Source organism: Poecilia reticulata, chromosome 12 (assembly GCF_904066995.2).
Source record: "Poecilia reticulata chromosome 12, P_reticulata-male-v2, whole genome shotgun sequence".
In the NCBI taxonomy this organism is placed as follows: Eukaryota; Metazoa; Chordata; class Actinopteri; order Cyprinodontiformes; family Poeciliidae; genus Poecilia; species Poecilia reticulata.
This window is the reverse complement of record NC_088841.1, coordinates 24,867,131-24,888,451: the sequence shown is the minus strand read 5'-3', so window position 1 is coordinate 24,888,451 and position 21,321 is coordinate 24,867,131. Positions and strand designations below refer to the sequence as shown.

At 40.8% G+C, this 21,321-nt stretch overlaps 2 protein-coding genes across 2 annotated transcripts; one reads left to right on the top strand and one right to left on the bottom strand.

Annotated features, from left to right (window-relative positions):
- The first annotated feature begins 4,809 nt into the window (after window positions 1-4,809).
- spp1 (secreted phosphoprotein 1) lies at window positions 4,810-11,549 on the top strand. The gene is made up of 8 exons (XM_008424753.2): window positions 4,810-4,918; window positions 7,582-7,645; window positions 7,728-7,772; window positions 7,854-7,928; window positions 8,735-8,797; window positions 8,873-8,995; window positions 9,104-9,430; window positions 10,430-11,549. The coding sequence occupies exons 2-8, from the start codon at window positions 7,592-7,594 to the stop codon at window positions 10,832-10,834; spliced, it is 1,092 nt and encodes a 363-aa protein (XP_008422975.1). The 5' UTR covers window positions 4,810-4,918; window positions 7,582-7,591; the 3' UTR covers window positions 10,835-11,549.
- A 6,315-nt stretch (window positions 11,550-17,864) lies between these two features.
- LOC103474034 (uncharacterized) lies at window positions 17,865-21,077 on the bottom strand. Its single transcript, XM_008424752.3, has 3 exons — window positions 20,946-21,077; window positions 20,449-20,533; window positions 17,865-19,259 (listed from the first exon to the last, which is right to left on the bottom strand). Exons 2-3 carry the CDS (start codon window positions 20,512-20,514, stop codon window positions 18,846-18,848), a joined length of 480 nt encoding a protein of 159 aa, XP_008422974.2. The 5' UTR covers window positions 20,515-20,533; window positions 20,946-21,077; the 3' UTR covers window positions 17,865-18,845.
- Window positions 21,078-21,321: the final 244 nt, after the last annotated feature.

The following is a 21,321-nucleotide window of genomic DNA, read 5'->3' as shown; positions in this document are numbered from 1 at the left end:
ATGACAGTACCCCCTCCTCAAGGGGCGACTACCAGGCGCCCAACAAAAAGAGTCCAAAAAACAAAAAACAACCCAACAGGGTGGGCGGAGGGGCGACGGCAGGAGGGCCAGAGTCCAGAAAACAAAAACCAGATCCCAACAGGGTGGGCGGAGGGGCGACGGTAGGAGGGCCAGAGTCCAGAAAACAAAAAACAGATCCAAAACGAAACTAACACCGCAAAACCGTCCGGGGGCCGACCACGGCACAGGAGGTAGACTTCTCGTGGGAGGTCCGGCGGGCGGCGACGCTGGAGGCGGAGCTTGAGCCGCGGCGGGCGGCGACGCTGGAGGCGGAGCTTGAGCCGCGGCGGGCGGCGACGCTGGAGGCGGAGCTTGAGCCGCGGCGGGCGGCGACGCTGGAGGCGGAGCTTGAGCCGCGGCGGGCGGCGACGCTGGAGGCGGAGCTTGTGCCGCGGCGGGCGGCGACGCTGGAGGCGGAGCTTGTGCCGCGGTGGGCGGCGACGCTGGAGGCGGAGCTTGTGCCGCGGTGGGCGGCGACGCTGGAGGCGGAGCTTGAGCCGCGGTGTGCCGGTCGGAGCGCCGGCTGCTGCAGGCGCTGGAGACTGGGGTTCGGGCGGAGCAGAGGCCGTGGGCTCGGGCGGAGCAGAGGCCGTGGGCTCGGGCGGAGCAGAGGCCGTGGGCTCGGGCGGAGCAGAGGCCGTGGGCTCGGGCGGAGCAGAGGCCGGGGAACCGGCAGGACGGCCGGCTGGAGTCTCAGGAGTAGCACCGGGGAGCTGCGCACCGGCAGCGGACTCGGGGAGCTCTGGCGGAGCGCCGGCTGCTGCGGGCGCTGGGAGCTCTGGCGGAGAGCCGGCTGCTGCGGGCGCTGGGAGCTCTGGCGGAGAGCCGGCTGCTGCGGGCGCTGGGAGCTCTGGCGGAGAGCCGGCTGCTGCGGGCGCTGGGAGCTCTGGCGGAGAGCCGGCTGCTGCGGGCGCTGGGAGCTCTGGCGGAGAGCCGGCTGCTGCGGGCGCTGGGAGCTCTGGCGGAGAGCCGGCTGCTGCGGGCGCTGGGAGCTCTGGCGGAGAGCCGGCTGCTGCGGGCGCTGGGAGCTCTGGCGGAGAGCCGGCTGCTGCGGGCGCTGGGAGCTCTGGCGGAGAGCCGGCTGCTGCGGGCGCTGGGAGCTCTGGCGGAGAGCCGGCTGCTGCGGGCGCTGGGAGCTCTGGCGGAGAGCCGGCTGCTGCGGGCGCTGGAGACTGGGGCTCGGGCGGAGCAGAGGCCGGGGGACCGGCAGGACGGCCGGCTGCTGCGGGAGCTGGGAGCTCGGGCGGAGCGCCGGCTGCTGCGTGCGCTGGGAGCTCGGGCGGAGCGCCGGCTGCTGCAGGAGCTGGGGACTCTGGAGGGACACTAGGGGACTCTGGAGGGACACTAGGGGACTCTGGAGGGACACTAGGGGACTCTGGAGGGACACTAGGGGACTCTGGAGGGACACTAGGGGACTCTGGAGGGACACTAGGGGACTCTGGAGGGACACTAGGGGACTCTGGAGGGACACTAGGGGACTCTGGAGGGACAGGCGGCTGCTCGTCGGCAGCGGGCGCAGGAAGCTCGGGGAGCTGCACGCCGGCAGCGGGTGCAGGAAGCTCGGGGAGCTGCACGCCGGCAGCGGGTGCAGGAAGCTCGGGGAGCTGCACGCCGGCAGCGGGTGCAGGAAGCTCGGGGAGCTGCACGCCGGCAGCGGGCGCAGGACAGGGTGACCAGGCTGTGGCGGCTGGAGACGGGCAGGCTGTGGGAAGAGACGGAGCTGGCTTAGGTCTCGCTGCCAGCACAGCCTTTACCGTCTCCAGCTCCAGTTTTACCTCCTGGTAAAATCCTCCAAGCCCAACCAGGAAGGAGCTGGATCCACCTGTCTAGGTGGATCACCATCCGAATGGCGGCGTTGAGGCGGGTGAACGGAGAATATGGTTTCTTTAACTCCTCGTCGTATCTCCTGATCTCCCTAAACAGGGAACGACGGTCTGCTGGTCCATGACGTTGGCGTTTCTCACCGGTATTGGTCGTGGTCGGGTCCTTCTGTCATGAAGCGGTGTTTTCCGGTGAGTGAAGACGCAGGCAGGAACCAGGATGTAGCGAAAATGATGAATTTAATGACAAGGATCAACAACAAGGAACAACGGGGAAACAGCACGAGGAAAACTGGCAGCACGGAGACAGGTGACATCAATGAGCATTCAATTGACAAACTATTGACAAGGACCCGACGAAGAATACAGACAACAGGGGAGACTAAATACACACGGGCAATCACGGGAACGAGACACACCTGGGAGACAATCAACGGGGAAAGACGCAGAGACAGGACTAACAGGGAACAGGATCACACAGAAACTAGAAATAAACACATAGAAACACGGATCATGACAAAATGAATCACTGTTGTGTTTCTGTGACGCTCTTAAGGTCCCAAAACTGATTATTTATCAATCAATCAATAAAGGTTGAATTGGCAAAAATTTTGGAAAAAATATTGGAAAAAACAGGATTTATACATTAATAAATTTTTCTTAATCACTGTGATCTGCAGGATATGTTTCATTGTCACACCATCAATTAATCACTTGCACGACGTTAAATAAAAATATTTTGTCTCAGATTGAATCATCCAAACTAAAAATGACTCGAGTCTCTCAGGAGTTTTGTTGTTCTGACTTTCCTGCTGTAGGTAAGATACTGATTGCTCACAGCAGCTCTGCTTTTCAGAATAAAACGTCTTCAGTCCATCGTAGGACAGATGAGACAAACAGTCCCACATGTTTACTGAGAAATTATAAAAACTAACATTTTAACATTTTTATTCATATTTTTGTTGCTGCACATTCACATTCCTGACATCAGATAATCTGAGGACATATGAAGACTTCATGGTTGGTTCCAGACAGATGAGCGTTCTTTGCATTCTCTCATAATTTTTATTTTACGTTCAGTGAGGCGACGCGATCATTAAATTTGATTTGTGAAAGTTTCAAACCCGTAATTACAATAAAACGTCGGCGTCTCGTCAGAGTTTAGCGGCAGACATGACAGTTCAGGAGCTTCTATACGTTGTACGGGACTACATAAGGACGACTTCAATGTATGTATCAGATTGGTAAACCAACAACGGACGACTCTGAACTGGTTGTCATGGAGATGTGTGTTAACTCAATGCCGAGATGGAAAGATGACAGAAATTACTTATAAATTGATTTATAAACATTTCATAATGTGCAGAGACAAAGTTTATTCCAAGTGGAAAACATCTTGTAAATATGGCCGACGAGGAGAAAACAACACCGATAGTTTGTAGATTATTTTCACCACAGATAAGATAAAACAAAGACGGCCGAATATCTGCTAAGATTATCTCTACAGCTTGTGTTTTATTTACAGATTGACAGAAAACACAAAGACTGAGTTTACTTTTCTGCAGGATGGTGAAAGTATGTGGACTAACTCAGCTCTACTGCAAGGTTTATATCTCTTAAACTCAATAAAATCAGAACAAATATGAGTTTTTTCATCTTTGATTCTGTGCTTTGTTTTTTAGAAACACAAATATATACATATATTTTTACAACTTCTGCATCTAGATGAGGCCTTGCTTCAGAATCACATTGATGACAATGTTAAAAATACATTTTTGACATTAGTAGCTATATAACCTGCATTTTTCTGCAGGGTGTCAGTGAACAACATAAATGAATTAAGTTGAAGAAAAGATCTGATTGGCTGACGCAGCGGCAGGAAACCGAAGGGTCGCTATTGGCTGACTATGTGTCCTGTGACGAGACGTGATTGGTCAACTCAGCGGCTGGTGGGAAGCTAAATGCAGCAATGTGTAACTCTGTGTTTCAACGTTAGCGCGATAGCATTAGCTTACTCTAAACACCATGTTGGTTTAGCGCTGTAGTGCTAACAGAACTAATATTTGTGATTAGTGCTTTAGCATTAGCATAGCTAACTCAGTGGTTGGTGGGAATCTAAATGCAGCAATGTGTAAATCTGTGTTTCAGCTTTAGCGCGATAGCATTAGCTTACTCTAAACACCATGTTGGTTTAGCGCTTTAGTGCTAACAGAACTAACATTTGTGATTAGTGCTTTAGCATTAGCATAGCTAACTTTTTAGTTAGCGGTATCTGCTACTGATTGTTGTAAATATCCATGTTAGTGAAGACGAATCTAACAGGTTCACCTCTTTCCAGACTTTATCGCCATGGTAACCCATAATGGGAGCCTCACCTGCAGATGATAAATAGACACTAAATTTAGACCACAGTTTTTGTGTCCTGGTTTTTCTTTTTTCTAATAAAAAGTTGGTAATTTTGTAAAAACGTCATCAGATTATTAATTAATTATTAAGTTACGCATCAGGGAGATAGTTTGACACTGGAAAAGATCATAACAGCACTAAAAAAATAAAAACTAATGTTTATAATTGAAACAAATTAGTCTGGTTTCGTAGACAAATTCCTAATTTAGTAGAAAACCTCAGACAGATGTTGTTCTTGTGTCTGTCAGGAAGCTGAATCACCGTCATGCCATCTATACGCCGCTGGTTTTCCCCTGCGCTTGTCCGAACATGAGCTTAAATTAACTCCACACTCCATCAGCATGAGAGAGCAGAACACGGGAGAACACACGCTCACATGTTGGAGGTTTGAGCATGTATGTCTGCCAGCACAACACCAACCACAGGAAGAGTGGGAGAAGAGAGGAGAGGTGGACCAGGAGCGGTTAACCTCATGACATCACACGCTCTGCTCTGATTGGCTGCTCCTGCGAGGTCCCCGGGCTTAAAAGCCAACCAGGAGCCTCGGTTCCAGCAGTGGAGCGAGAAAAGACCAGGAGGTAAAGTACAGACTGACCTGAGCTGCTGATATTCTTCTGCTGACTGCAACCAAGGTCAGGATGGATGCATGGTTATTTTTATCACTGTTGATCTGAAAAGATGCTGTTACTTGTTGTGTGAAAATAGATAAACTCACACTAAGAAAGCTGAACTAGTTTGTTCTCAGTGCAGAGACTAAAATGTGGTTTTCTTTCTGGGTTAAATGGAGAATAACTGTGGAAATTCAATCTATTCTCAGCTTTACTTTTACTTCTTCTTTTCGATATTAGAATAGGAAACAATTTCAGATTTCAAGTTTAAAAGTTTGACAGAAAAAACCTCAAACCAAAACGCTGTTATGACAGGAATGTTTTTGTTTTTGCCTTGAAAATCTGAGTGGAAGATTTGATCTTGTAACCAAATTAAAACATTTCTTCAACATTTTATTCTACTGCAAACCAGTAAATATAAAACAAGTATAATCAATCAATTTTATCTGGAATTAATCAATACTCTTGTAAGATTTATAGTTATTATAACTCAGATTTACGTTACCAAGTACTAAAAAAGATCAGCATCTAATATGAATTTGGTTTTGTATTTTATCATCATTGATTTATTTACAAATAACATTTCAGATATTTAGGACCAACATTAAAGGAGCTAGTTAATATTTTTAGTTTTGATTCATTAACTTTTTCTTTTTCTTTTTACAGTTTTAGGAAACTATCAAACATCACCTGCACGTTAAAATAAACACACATCTTTCATGTCAGTAAAAGATGGTTTGCAGCAAGAGTTTGGGAAAATACTTTCTAAATTATCCACAGTGTTGTGTTAAATTTATTCTTTAAAACAAAAATACATCAACCTGTTGGAAAAGCAAAGTGTTTTCTTTACAATCTTCCTTTGTAGTTTGTAGTTAAACTATATAACAAGACAAAAAATAATTTTAAAAGGTTTAAATAATTAAAATATGTATTTTTCACTTCTGTGGTTCTTTAAAACATATGTTTAGCAGTTAGCATATAATGGTAATTTTTAGCTGCTAGCTTAAAATGTAGCAGTTTTCTTTTCTTTTAGGTTTTATTTTAGCTCAATAATCTTCATAGTTAAACATGATAAAAATCACAATTAAAGTTTGTTTCCCTCAACTTCTCCTTTTAAAGTAAAGCTATTTCTAGCCGTTAGCATTGAAATGTATCTGCTAGCTCCTAGCTTCCAAGATAAGAATGTTTTCTAACCTCAGAGGTTGATTAGAAGATATTTTATGTCATAACTAGATTAACAGCTGTGAAATCACAGATAAATATTTTTTAAGTAAGCTAAGTATGTTTTCTCCAACTTATCCTTTAAATTAAAGCTAATTAGCATCAAAAACGTCTTTGTGACCTGCTAGCTTCCAAGATGGAAATGTTTTCATACTTTACAGGTTTAATTATCTTCATAGCTAAACATATGATAGCTTAGAAATCGTTAAAAAATATATTTCAAGTAGGTTTCACTCAACCTCTCCTTTAAAGTAAACTTACTGCCGTTAGCATTAAAAAGTATGCTACCTGCTAGCTTCCAATACTTAAATGGTTTATTTTATAACTTGTATTACAGCTCAACTAACTTCATAACCACCTAACTTAAGAATTTTGTGTTGATTTTTTTTCCACTTAATTCACAGCTATGCTAAGCTATGCTAATCAGCTAGCTTTAACATCAGCTAGCTTTCCAAATTTGTCCTTTGTTTGTTTTTAATCGTCATAGCATCGCATTTTTCTCATCTAATAAAAAACAAACTTGTTTCTCTGAATAAAATTTGAAAGACGGACCAGAAATGTCTTTGAACTCCGTCCTCAAAACAGCGATTAGCTGTTTTTGCTTCCACAGAAAATCCATCCTGAAAACAATCTTCATTTCCAATCAATTCAACGCCAAATGTCCTCATCCTCAAGGTCATGCACTCGGGACAAAGATAGACTTTTAAAAATACCTACGCTTGTAGTCCTATGGGCGTCTATGGAGCTCCGGCTGCGCTGCGGCTTTCCAGTTATAACCCAGTAAATACACGCTACATGAGGAGTCCATCATTAAAACATAGAAGCAGGCATTCAGACTGATCCTCCCACAAGGAAACTAGTTGCAGTGATTGAATGTCAAAGTCTTTAGCTGGTGTCCAACAGATTCACCACTCGCTCTGGGTTACACGTAACGACGACCTTTGGCTAAAAATGGATTTATTCTGCACTTTTCATCGTTAAACTGACTGCATGTTTACTGTGAAGAAACAGTTCAGACTTTGACTAGTTCTCCGTGTTTTTACCCCTGTAATCTCATTTACAGCTGGACTATTTCCAGACATTCTTGTATCTTATTTTCTCCCGTCTTTTAACCCGATTCAGCCAAAAAAGTCTCGTCGTGTCTCACGGTTCATGAAACCACGGTCCAGAGCGACGTGATTTTCTGGCCCTGATGACAGAGAAAAAGTTCAAGTTTTAATTCAGGGACTCATAACTTCTCCTTTTGGTCTCTAATTAAGACTTTAATGACTTCCTGTGACATACCAGGACTAGTTAACGGTCATGTGACCCGGCAGCCTCCATTCTTAGGCAGGAATCTCCAGTGAGCTGATGTTAAGTTTGACATGTCATTGTGTTTCCTGTGAAGTTATGGCTGCCAGACGTGTATTTTGGTATCCTGGTTGTGTTTTATAGTTTTATTTTGTTTGACCTGTTCTGGTTCCCAGTTCTCCCACTATGAAGGTGGCCATTGTTTTCGTCCTGCTCTTCGCCACAGTTCTCTGCCGACCGGTGAGTTTTATTCGGTTTACATGGATTAAATTCAGGAAGTACTTCTGTCATCATATCCAGTTGATGTTTACTTTCTTTCTAGGCGAGAAAACCTAACAGTGAAAGCTCCGACAGCTCTGAGGAGGTGGTGAGTACCCAGAGAGAGTCACGCAGAAATGAGTTTGTGATTTATGCATAAAATAATTATTGTTATGTGTGATGTGAACAGGTGAGAAGACCAGCGCGCCCGGTCATCAGAAAACAGCAAAATGTTCTTTCTAAGCCACGATTGGCTCCAGTTCAGGTGAAATCTATTTTAAATCCAGATGTAGCGTAAAAATAAAAACTGTTATATAAAGTACTTCTGTCAGTTAATTGACACATAATTGCCTTTTTGATGTCTTCGATGGTTTTAATGTTTTTATCTTTACTTTTCATCTAGTTATTAACTTCTTCATATTTCTCTTTCACACTGTCTATATAAAGCCCCACCAGAAAACGTTCCAGTTAAACGAATCTATATCGAGGGGTGTGAGAATCCTTGTTAAATGGCGTTTTAACTAAAACTCTGAGGTGTGAGACGTTTAACTGAAGTCCTACAAGGGGTGCGGGTTTTAATGTTTTTATCTTTTTAACCTTTTTTCTTTTTCTTTAAAAAAATTATCTTTGTCTTTCTAACTGTTTATTCACTGTCACATGCTGTTATTATTTTAATTATGTGAAGCACTTTGAAATGCCTTGCTACTGAAATGTGCTATACATATAAAATTTGATTGATTGATTTTTTTAAGTCCAAGCAGGTGAAATTCATTAAAAGTGTCTCAAACAAAAGTTTTCTTACTATTTTGAGAGAAATTATTTGAATATTAAAATATGTTCTTAACTAAATGTACAATCTGTGATGTGTTGATGCTAAATAGTCATCTGGGTTGCTGGTTATATTTGCTTCCTTTCTATTGTTCTTCTGAACATTGAAATCCTGCTTGGGTTTGGAAATCTGCCTGGTTTCAGCATCATGTCCAGCTTAACAGTGTTCGGCTCCAGCCAGACTCTTTGTTCAAAACCATTAGAGACAAAGTAAATTAATGAAATTGTCCTGCTCTTCTGCAGAAAGTCGTAGCTCCAGCTCAGTCTGCATCAGATGAGAGTGAAGATGCTTCAGATGAAACTCAGGTGAGGATCAGACAGGAAGTGAGTCTCAAACTATCCACCAGATCCTTCAGTTTTGCACGTTTTGGGTTCGTACAGGAGGCGGCGGCTGAGCTCCCAGTGCAGGTCAAAGCTGGTGGCGCACAAGCAGAGACCACTCCTGCCACCAGTGAGGACAGCGACGACAGCGACGATGACCATGATGACGACAAAGAGGAGAGTGTGAGTAAAATGCTGTATTTGTTTCTTCTCCATAATCTTTGCCGGTGACTTTTGAAATCATCCTCTGACTCAGAGGTTTCCTAAATATTTCCATATTTCCAATCACAGGACACAGATGAGGAGGAATCTGACTCAGACTCAGAGTCTGGAGAGTCGTCCACCCCGGTGCCCGTCACCGTCACCCCAACGCCCGGCGTCGTCGAGCCGGAGACCACGCAGGAAACCATCGAGCCGACCGTCGTCACCGACCCCGACGCTGGTCGCGGGGACAGTTTGGGAGGATACATCGACGACAATAAGTCCATCCTCTATGTGGAGGAGAAGTCCTACCAGAAGGGCCCCAACCCCTACAAATCCTACGAGATCGTTGGCAAGAAGGTGGCCTATGACATGACTAATGGCAACGAGGTGGAGAAGTTCCCAAAGCTTTACAAGGTACAGGAAGTGGTAGAAATGTTGACCTCTGAAGGAAACAATAGCTTTACTTCCTTTTTCACAATATGTTGAATAACGTCAGGTTTGTCTTTTGTCTCTGGTAAAAGACCACGAGCCATTTCTCCAGCTAGCGCTAGGCTAACGTTTGTTTTGGTTGTATTGGACTTAGATGTAATTCTGGGTTCTGTTGTGACCCTTTTGATGAGTCACTATCTACGTTTCCATTACAAATGTCTGCAAAACGTTGTTGATATTCTGCTAATGTCATAAAAAACACAGCTGTGGCATGTCCATTAAATAAGAAATGCAATAAAAAGCATGGCGCACCATCATCCTGCCACTTCCTGTAGTTCTAGTTTCTGCCTTCGGTTGTTGATCACGTGACTCGTGTGATGTGAAAAAACTGCTTCCATTGCAGTTTTGTGAAATACATTCTAATTGACATGATTGATCTGTTGGAGTAAATGTGCTGAGTTGGCCTCTCCTGTAAAGGTTCACCACTGGTCCATGTTCTCCCCAGTTGTGCTTCTCTTGCATCCCAAACCTTAGGAATAACTTCCCAAACTGATGCGTATCAATGGTTTCAGTGTTGAATTAACACCCAAACGTGTCTATATGTGTCCAAGTCAGCTGGTGTTAAATTCAACAATACAGAGTCACATTAACATTTACAACAGTGCTGGTGTTAAAATATATTAAAAGTAACACCAGTGTAGTGTTGATCACAAACCATAATGTGGTGTTAAAAAGGTAAATAATCAATCAAATCCAGTGGAAAATATTCAAAATAATACACAGAAATGGAAAGTTTAACTTTTCTTAAACCCATTATAGATCAATGTTAATTTAACAAAAAAATGGGTGTCAATCTTTTAACACTTTCAAAAGTGTTACTTTAACACCTGCTGACTTGGACACCTATAGACACTTTTGGGTGTTAATTCAACACCGGCATTTTTACTGCGTAGCGGTTCTGACTGAGTGATTTCTGACTTCCAGGCGCTGCAGATCCACTCTGACATCATGGAAGAAGACACCAGCACCCCAGAGGTGGAGACCCAGGGCCTGGACGCCTCTTCTGGACTCTCCCAGGACCAGGACGCCAGCGCCCGGCAGGCCGCCGTTCCCGCCGAGGACGACAGCGCCAGCAGCGGGGCGTCCACCGCCAACGACAGCGAAAGCAGCAGCACTCCAGAGGAAGAGGAGGAGGAGGAAGGTGCCAGCTCCCCTAGTGACAGCGCCAGCGCCGAATCCGAGGACGCCCAGAGCAGCGAGGAGGCCACCGCCACGCCCGGCGCCGCCGACAGCGACTCGGACGAAGACGACAGCGTGGAAAGCGACTCGGACGAGGACGGGGCGGGACCGAGCCCCACCGACACGCCGGTGGTCGTCACCGCCAAGTAAGGCGTCCAGGAAGCGGGGCGGACGGCGGCGTGAGAACAGACCTGCCCTCTCTCCTCTCCTGAGGCCACTAGAACTGCAGGGTCAAACAGGGAAACCACAGCTTCTTTACTAATAGCTCTAATATTCCTCTGCGTTATTTATCTGGTTATTCCTGAACGTCTGGATGAAAACAAACGTTCCTGCTGTGGGTTTTATTCAAACAAGGCGATACCTCCTGCTTCCTGTGGCGTGTAGGTTAATTGGTCCCAGAGGGGAGAACCAGAGGACGGTCACCATGACGACCGCTACAGGAAGTCCTCTGCCCCCATTCACCCTCCAACTGCAAGTCACAACTGCTCCATTACGTCCTCTTGTCTCCTCCAACAAACAAAGGAATCCACATTTAATAACTGCAAACTGATTTCTGTGCTTTAGAATTAGAGGAAAAGGAACATTTTTAAAACAATTACTTGGAATATTTTGAGTGTAATTGGAAACTTGTAGCCAGTGTGGCTAATGCTTCATTGCTAACTGGTTCACATGTTTTACACAAAAGGATGCAGACGGATGAAACTGCATCGCAGTGCAGACTTCAGTCAGGAATTAAAAATAAACACAGTCCTGTTGATTTGCACAGATCCCACCTGCTCCATGTGTTTTCAGTGATGTTTACTGTAATGTATCATATTGTACCATTTCTAAAGTAATAATAAAGTTCTTTTTCATATAAAAACGACTTTTGTTTTTGTCTTTATGTTGGCATTTTGTTTTTATTTGCCTGAGGGTGTAAAAATTAAAAAATATTTAATGAAGCTTTGACTATTATTTTTATGCTTGTATAAAAATAATACAAGCAAAAAAGGCGTCCATTATTTTGTAATTTATTTCAAAATAATGTTATTTGATTTTATCTGAAGCGTTCATTATATAAACAACAAACATATAAATTTTTGTTGCTCTTTAAGCATTTCACAAAAGAAATTTACCAAAAATAACACATAGAAACTCTTAGAGAAATATTTTATTTACAATTTATTAAAACTGCATTCTTTTCAAAGTAGCTCAAGCCTGTTAAATCTAAAATGAGCCGTTAATTAGCGTGCTAAAAATTAGTGTGCTAATTTTTAGCACGCTAATTTTTAGCACGCTTTTATTGTAATTAAGGGGAAATTAAAATATGAACATATTATGATCCTTCTAGTCATTATAACACACAAAACTCGAAAAACTAATTTTCTTAATCAAATTATGCTAGTGATCGGGTCATGCTAGCACATGTTAGCTACTCATTGTATCACGATATGCTAACAGGAATCAAAACTGTCCAAATATTATACAAATAAAATGTAAAATTGGAATAGAAAAGCTTGAACTACTGCTGTGTTTTTGCTTCTTTTATGTTGTTGTTTGTTATAGCGAGCTAACAGAGATTAGCTAAAACAGTAAACTCAAATATGCTTGTAGACGTTTTAAAAAGAATCCAAAATTTACACAATTTTGTTATTTTGTGTTATTTTATAGCTGTGTTAGCTTATTTGTTTTCATTTTATGATGCTAATTGATTGGATTAAATGCAAAGGCATAAATAAAATCGGAAATTCTTTGATAGGCTACCGTATTTTCCGGACTATAAGCCACAGATTTCTCTGCCGCTCCAGGTTTTCCACAGAGGGGAGCCGACACCCAAAATCAGAATCATAACAGGTCAATTGAATATCACATTTATTACGGTTGACAAAGAAAAAGTTGCCAAGTTTAGATTTAACTGAACTGATAATGAGTTTGAAGAGAAAAAACTCCTTACTGTCTCCTACTAGCATGTGCTAAATGAAAATGGGCGCCTTCTTCTTCTCCTCCTTCTTTAGATTTCAACGGCAGCTTGCATCCATTATTTCCATTATTGTTGCACTACTGCCATCTACTGGACCCTAATATGTATACCTCAAATTCTCATAATGATCCCAGTATTATTGAAAAAAACTAAAAATCTTTTTCCCCTCAATGCTATTTCAATTCCCTATTAAAACCTAATTCCGTTTTAATGGGCGCGTTCTTCTTTTATTTCCAATTTGGACTTCCAATGATTCACGTCCTGCTAGACAGCCCCCTGGTGGTGGAAGAAAAATCCATATGTAAGCGGCTTATAGTCCGGAAAATACGGTATATAAAAAATAAGATTTGAGAGCAATTTAGAGACCAAATTAAAAGCATATTTTTTTGGACTGTGGGAGGAAAATGATAAATTTGTGTATCATCCATTATTCTGTTCTTTTTAAACATATCGGGATGTAACTGGGTCAAAGATGTCTGCATATTTTTCAACAACAAAATTATTTTTTCTGGTCTGTTCTGAGCTATTTTCTTATTATAAACTGTGCTATGATGTAATAGGTATTCTTACTAAAATGAGTTATAAAATATTAATAGAATATTCGTAGAAATGTATAAAAAGACTGGAGAAACCAGAAGAAAACCTAAAAAACCCAGACGGCTGAGAGATGTTTGTGTGGCAGCACAGAATCCAGTGCTGTGTCATTTTAATCCCCATTATTGTCATAAATTTGTCAAAATTGTGTAATTTTAAAACGTATAATGTGCTGCTACAGGACAGAATGAAACACCGGCTTTTGTCTTGACTTTATCTCCTCGTCTTTTTATGCTCTTTTCTGCTCCTCAACATATCGCAGACACATAAAAACGTCAAACTTGATTACAGGCCTGGTTTCTCTGGATGCTTTCAGACTGCACCCCTGAGGAGGAAAGACGAGACAGACAGAAACGTCTGAAGCATGAAGATGAGGAGTGAGAAGAAAACCTATTTTATTCAGGCTGTGTTGGTTTATGAGCAAACAGGAACATGGAAACAACAAACCGAGTCATAAATACACGAGTCAGTGACAGGAAGGACGACTGGCGATTCGCGTAAAAACCCTGAATATACAGGAAATAATGAAACAAACATTATTTTTAACTAAACTTGTCTACACAGATACAGACACAAACATGATTTTCACTGTCTGGGAAAATTTACAAAAAGTTTTAAAGTTTAATGATTATTATGGTGTAAAATGTTGATTGAGGACCGTAAAAGAAGAAAAGAAGCAAGTGAGATATAATTCTTTAAATGTGTGTTCATTTACTGGATTTTATGATTATTACGTTTTTTTCCAAATACCAAACATAAATTACATAAAATTTATGTTTAATTTAAGTCATTTTTGTTTATTTTCACGTTTGAATCAAAAGCTTCCTTCCAGGAAACGAGCTGTAATACCTTGTTTGCTCCACTGGATGGCGATAAATCACTAAAAGTTCTTCAGAAGAGCCTTGAAGACAATGAAATCCTGTGTTCAGATGTCTCATATGCTGATATTCCGGAAGATTTTTTAAATAAACACGTAAAGGGAGCATAAAATGATGGTGATGATGAAGAGGCCTCCCAACCTGAAAGACCTGAAGCTCATCACCTAACATAATAACACCAGAGAAGAAGAATTATCTTGGTGTAATTGACATGTGATTTTTGATTAATTGTTTTAAAAAAGAGGTTACTTTTTTATATTTTTCTGTCAGAAACTTCATAATGATCACAATTTATTTCCATTTCTGTTTATTTTAGACAACAAAAGTAAATATCCTAATGGAGAGCTAGCGGATCATGAAACTGTTTTGCTAATTAAAGCTAATTAGCAGCATGAGGCCAATCCAGTAAAAACGATAAACTATTTGTTTCAGTTTAAATTTAAAGTCACAAATTAAGCACAAATAGCTAATTTTAGAATCGGTTTTCAGGACGTAACGAGTAATAAAAATTACATATAATTTATTAATCAGTGTTTCAGTAATATTTAATCAAAGGCAGCTCTTAACAGGTTCTGGTTCTGAGTCCGTTCTCTGAGTTTCTCTGGATTTTATTTCGACAAGATGTAGAGAAACGTGACAGAAGGCCGACTTTGTAATCATCTTTATGTGACTCTGAAGGTTCAGGTCAGAATCCATCAATAAACCCAGATTTCAGGCCTGATCGCTGGTTTCTAACGACGTTTGTTGACGTCTGAGCTAAATCATTTAGACAATTAAACCCCCACAGGGCATGTTTGTTTTTACAGTGTAGCAAATGCCTGCTGGTTAGAGGTTTACGTGTCAGTGCAACATTATCATCACCCAAAGTTTCTCTGTTCAAAGTTATGACTGGTGTTATTAAGTGAACCCATCAGTGGTTGTTCATGCTGGGACTTGAGCATCATGACTCCTCTGCTCTCCCTCTGAGTAATGAGCTTCATAAAAACACATTTTACGTAACCAGACATGGAGTAGCAACATAGTTTTACAGCAAAGGCCAAATACTCTGGACTGACATGGAGACCAGAGGTTTGTGAGGCGACAACCACCAACTTCAGGTTATTTTTTGGGGATATTATGTGGTTCCAACTGTGGAGTGGAAATAAAATGATCAATAGTTTTCAAATCCCCTTTAATTTGGTTTAAACCAAATAACTGCCAGTGGTTGACACACTTCTGCTAATCCGCTAATAGAGCATTCTTCAGTTAGCACTTTAGCAATTTTGCTAACTTTTGTTTTAATTTTTTTTATAAATTCCAAATCTCTAATTTATCTGTCTATTTTGTAATTATTTAGTTGAAAAAGTTTGATCTTTTGTTAAACTGTTAAGAATTTGTCAAGTAATTTGATGCTCATATCCATGCTGTTATTTTGAAAGGGGTGGAAACTGTTTAAGCAGCAGTCCTTGTTTCCTGTCCTCACATTATCTCTATATATATTATATCTAAAGAACATTTAAATTATAAAGTCAAAATTAAATTGGTGTTTGATGGTTGTTATCTTTCAAGGGAAATTCTGATTTGAATTTAAGCTAGGTCAATTCAAATAAATGAACGCTAATGGCTTTCACCATTAGCTTCTGCTAAAGGCCATGTTGGTGTAGCGCTAGCTTCCACTACATACTGTGTGGGATTTTAGCATTGGATTCCCCCAGCAGTGGTGGGAAGTAACGAAGTACAAGTACTTCGTTACTGTACTTAAGTACAATTTTCGTGTATCTGTACTTTACTTAAGTAGATTTAATAATGGATACTTTCTACTTTTACTCCACTACATTTTACAGTAAGTATCTGTACTTTCTACTTCACTACATTTCTACTAAACTGTCTCGTTACTCGTTACATCCAAGTCGCGTTGTGTTTTTTTTCCGTTAAAATGTGAAGTTCAGGGACTTAAGGTGGCGCCGTAAAATCCAAGCAATAACGTGACTTGGTGTCTGTTGTCACCCATCGGCTCCACCTTTACTCGCACGCGGAGCTCCAGACATGCGCAGTGGTTTCCTCTGAGCGGGAGAAGATGTCTGCTAATCGTCAGTAATATAATAGCTGCATAAATCATAAGATATGGCGACATGTAAAATCAGCAGCGCTTCGCTTTCACAGACGGTGGGACTTCGTCCAACATTTAGCGTCACTTGGAAGGAAAGCTTAAAGAAAGGTAAGATCTGTGGACGTGATGCTAGCAAAGCTAGCTGTACTGAGACACATGTTGTATCTGCAATGAAAAAAAGTTGTCACTCATGCGCTGAATTATTGTGTGGAGGTGTTGACTTGAGGTGTCGCAAATATGGGACAACACTGTGACCAAAGTGCAATATAGTGATATGACTTTCAGGAACGATCTGATTCTTCTGGACGGATCTTTACTGATTACATTTATTTCAGCTCTAGTTTTTTTTATGGGAATGTGGATCTTTCAGATCAATTTGAGAAGCAATTTTGATAAGTAAAAGTTATTTTTTTTGTGTCACGTAGCGCAGGGTGCTGGTCTTGACTTGGTCTTGGGTAGGTGACCTTGACTACAACTCTGCTACTGGCTCCTTGGTTGCCTGTCCTCTCACACCCACCTTCTTTCCATCCCCTTTCTGTTGGATTTCTTTCAAAATAAAAGCCACTAGTGGCAAAAAAAGTGAAGTTCATGTTATGTTAAGACAGGAGACAAGATGTTTCCATCCCTGAAATTATGATGTATAGAATCACGTCTAAGTCTAAACTGTTACAGAGAATAAACACAATAAAAACATGCTTTATCTGTGGCATTGTTCATTAAAATGGCACATTTCTAATGTATTAAAATTAAATATGATCGGTAAACTTAATGATATTAGCGATTAGGTAATCCATTCAGCAAGTACTTTTACTTTTAATACTTAAGTATTTTTAAAAGCCTACTGGCTTACTTAAGTACAAATGTTAATGTGGTAGTATTACTTTTACTTGAGTACATTTTTGTCTGTGTATTTGTACTTTTACTTAAGTAAATTTTTTGAGTACTTTCGGGGGACAGTACTTTTGAGCACTGTCCCCCAGCTACCATGCTGAAGTAGCACATTAGCATTAGCTTCCACTAAATTTTATTGGTATTTAGCAGACAGGAGCCGAGGTCTGGAGGGAGGAATGGTTTCAAGTCACTTAAATGTCTGATTATAGATGGAGAAAGTGCGCCCTCACCTGTTGAGAAAGGTGTATTTAATGCTGAAGTTACCTTCCCCAATGGAATATGTACTAGTCAGTCCCAATGGCTGTTTCACTCACGGTTTAGCCGAAATGCTTTCTGGGTAAAAATCAAAAGACAAACTCGGCACATAACCCCCCTCCCCCCCAACACCACCACCAGTTTGTCCTGTAAAATTCCTCGATGTTAGATTTGTTTTGATTAAACTGCAGCAGCCAGCGTTTGTCCATATTTAAGTATAAATTTAGTGGGTGTGGATGTTAGTTTGTTTATTTACAATTATAATTCATATGTAGGATCTAAGATCCGGTTACCGTTCTGAGTAAATAAAGATGCTAGCATTGTTTTAGTCGTCCATGTTGTGTATAATCTGTGTAAAATATAAATTTATAACCCATAATCAGCACTGTGGCAGAACGTGTTAAAACCTCGACACACCCGACAGCGTAATAAACAACCAGCTGCGGTTTTTACCACAAACGTTTGGGTTTTAGTCACATTTATATGTTTATACAATAATGACAACACAGCAAATCTTGAACAGAAACCTTTATTCACCTCCAACAGGGTTAAAAATTGACAATCCGGCAAAGATTGACATGCAAACACACAGATTTGTTTGTTTTTTTACATAAAAGTAATTAATAAAACAATAAAAAAGCTGCTTGACGGAGAAACACCGCAAGTCTAAAGGACAGTACATTAAAAAGAGAATCAATAACACATGTAAGCATTATATATGTGTGTAAAAAATTATTTTTATTCCATATAAAGAAAAGATTCAGTGGGAGAAAAGGTTGTGACGTAACGTCCCAACATGTTCAGTAATTTGCATTATTTTATTGGGGGGAACACATTTTACCTTCTGTAGATTTATCTTACTAAAAGCAATTTTGCAAATTTTCTATGTATCAAGAAAGAAAGAAATATAGGTCACAATTTAATCAAAATCAGAGTTTAGGTCACTTTATTTAGTCAAGTTTATTAAATTAAAAAAATGTAGATGTGGTAAAAGTCAAAATGCAAAAGGTTTGGTTATTTAACCACAAATATTTCTGTCTTAGCCAACACTTTCTGCTGCAAGATAAGTCAGAGGTTTACGGCCATACTCATAAAAATTAAAAACATTTACGATGAGAACAAAATTATAAAATTACGAGAAAAATGTCAAAACAATTTTGAGAATAAAGTTGAAATAATGTAAGAATAAAGTCAAAATAATAGAATAAAGTTGTGATATTTTTAAAATATAGTCAAAATAATCAAATAAATTGAAAATAATATGAATTTATTCTGTTAAATCTGACTTTATTCTTGTACGACTTTAAAAGTCTTTATTTTTTTTATTTTTTATTTTCTTGTCGTGGTCTTAATACTCCATCAAAGTCACAATATTTTATTTTGTCCTAAATAAAAATAGAATCCAAACTTAAATCAGGGGCCCCACACAATCTTTCCAGGGGCCACAAATGGCCCCCGCCCCACACTTTGATCTCCCCCGAACATAACGGAGTTTCAGATATCTCCCCTCATTTGGTCTGAGGTAGCTCTTAGTGACGTCGGAACCACGCCGGCGGTGGTGACGTCAGCCGTCACGCCGGTGACCGCCGGCCCCGGCGTCGTCTCCCGGACCATGATGACCGGCCCGGCCGTGTTGGCCGTGTCCGGCTCCGGCGCCAGCGTGCTGCCGTCTCCCGAGGTGAACGTCAGCGAATCCGTGGTCACGACCAGCAAAGGCGGGATGGTGGCGGCCTCCGTCACGTCCACCACTACTTCCTCTTCCTCCTCCTCTTCCTCAGTCTCTTCCTCGGAGGACTTCTCCTCCTCCTCCTCCTCCTCCTCGGATTCCTCGGAGCCTTCGGAAAGCTCCGCCAGGTATCGCTGCGGCTGGTTCTTGTCCGGGATGTCGGCGTCGTGTCTGTGGCGAATCTGCGGAGAAAATCCAAAACGAAGCGACAATAAACGTTTTACTCTTCAGATTTCTGACTTTATGCTCTTTAAACGAACCAGACGACATTTAGAGGGAAAGAAAGTCGACTTTGATTAAAGTTTTTTTTTTTTTGTGGAAAACGGTTTTGTCCTTTCTCTCAAAACTGTTGTCTGTTAAAACGGAGCATTAGCAAATAACATTACCCTATAATGTTGCGATTTAACACTTCCAACATTATGACTTCACTTTATTCTTATCATATTATGACTTTACATATTTTTGTAAAGTTTTTGCAGTACTAATGATTAAATAAAAAAATCTGTAAAATTGACTTTTTTATCAAATTAATCGATTAATCATCAGAATAATTGATAGATTAGTTCATGTTTTTTTTTTCAGTACATCAAAACACTATAAAATTATGTCACTGTTTAACGGGCTAGTCCAGCGTTTCTCAAAATGGGCCTGCGGGCCCTTCAAGGGCCAGCAGGTGGCGCCATGGCGGTCTCTGAGGGAAGAAAAAAAATGCAAAACTTTAATAAAAATGCAGCTAATGCATTTTATCTGATATTTTTAAATGTACTTTTTTAAAAATCATAAATTATAACCTTTATTTCAATTATTATTAGAAAATATGAGTTAAAATAACTTATTAAAATGTCATTTGCCACGCTCACCTTTCTGATTAATCAAAGATGGACGACTACAATCAAACTTCTAAGGCTGCATTAATGCTAAACAAATGTGATAAAAGTGATAAAAACATCCTAAAATAATTTTTCCTTTACAGATTTTATAGAATCATCTGTTTATTTGCAAAGAAATCCCCATCCAGAAGTTGGTCTAGTCAAAGCCCAGATGAAAAATGTTGCAGAGGAAAAACTGAAGCGAACCAACATTAGACAGAAAAGTTGGTCAAAAATCCAACAAAATAACAAACTAATCTTTTCCATTCTGGAACCATCTTTGTTTAATTAGGTAATAAAACTGGGAAATTTGTAAAGTTTAAATAGAGAGAATAAAATAAAAACATAAAAAACACACCTGTAACTCAATAGTGTGCAAAAAATGTGAAAAAAATTATTTAGATTGTGGATTAAAACTGATTTTCAGTAATAATAAATATAACAGAAAATATTAATATTAAATGATGGACGTTGCTGTTTTGCAGTGTTTTTGTGTTTTTACCGGTTTCGCTTCCATCGTCGCCGTGAGAAGAACAACAAGGAGGAGAGCGACGTTCAGCAGCCTCATCTCTGATTGTTTACCGTCTCTAAGAAACATCAACAAGAAGCACATTTAAAAAACACACAGGTCACTTTAACACTGCAAAAACACAAAATCCAACCAAGTATTTTAGTCCAGTTTATAGTACAAAACGTCTCATTACATCTGAAATAAGACAAAACTAGTAACTCTTCTTCAAAGTATCGGAGTTTAAGTTAATAATTATTTGATAATGATAAAAAGTAAAACCAGATTATTTCATTTTTAATGTGAAAAATGTCATGTTGAAATGAAAACAATCTGTCCTGCTTCCCTTAAGTAGTTTTGTTTCAAACATCAAAAATACTTGGTCAGATTTTGCAGTAAAATTTTATTACTTTCTCTAAACTTTGACAAAACTCCATGAATATATAAACAAAACTTTATTAAAGTAGATCAGAAATCCAGCAGCTCCTCACCTGTTGTGTCAAATCCTGTGTTGAATCTGAAGGATTCAGCGTTTCGGTGCAGAAATGCCTCTGAGCTTCCTGCAGGCTGCTTCCTTTATCTGGGCCGGGCTCAGCGGGGGGCGGGTTCTGGTCGGGTCGGGTCGTGATGGACGGCAGACCTGGGCGGCGGTTGTGTAAGATCGGTTTTCCCTGGTCTGAGGTGCAGAGGAGGAGCAGAGCGGGAGGTTTACCACACGGTCCAGAATAACCAGCAGCTCTGTGTGTCCAGACTTTTACTGTGAAATCAAACCTACAGGAAATGACACTGAACACGCTACTGAACACGCTACTGAACACGCTACTGAACACGCTAACTTTTAAATTTAAGATAAATCATGTTGAATTT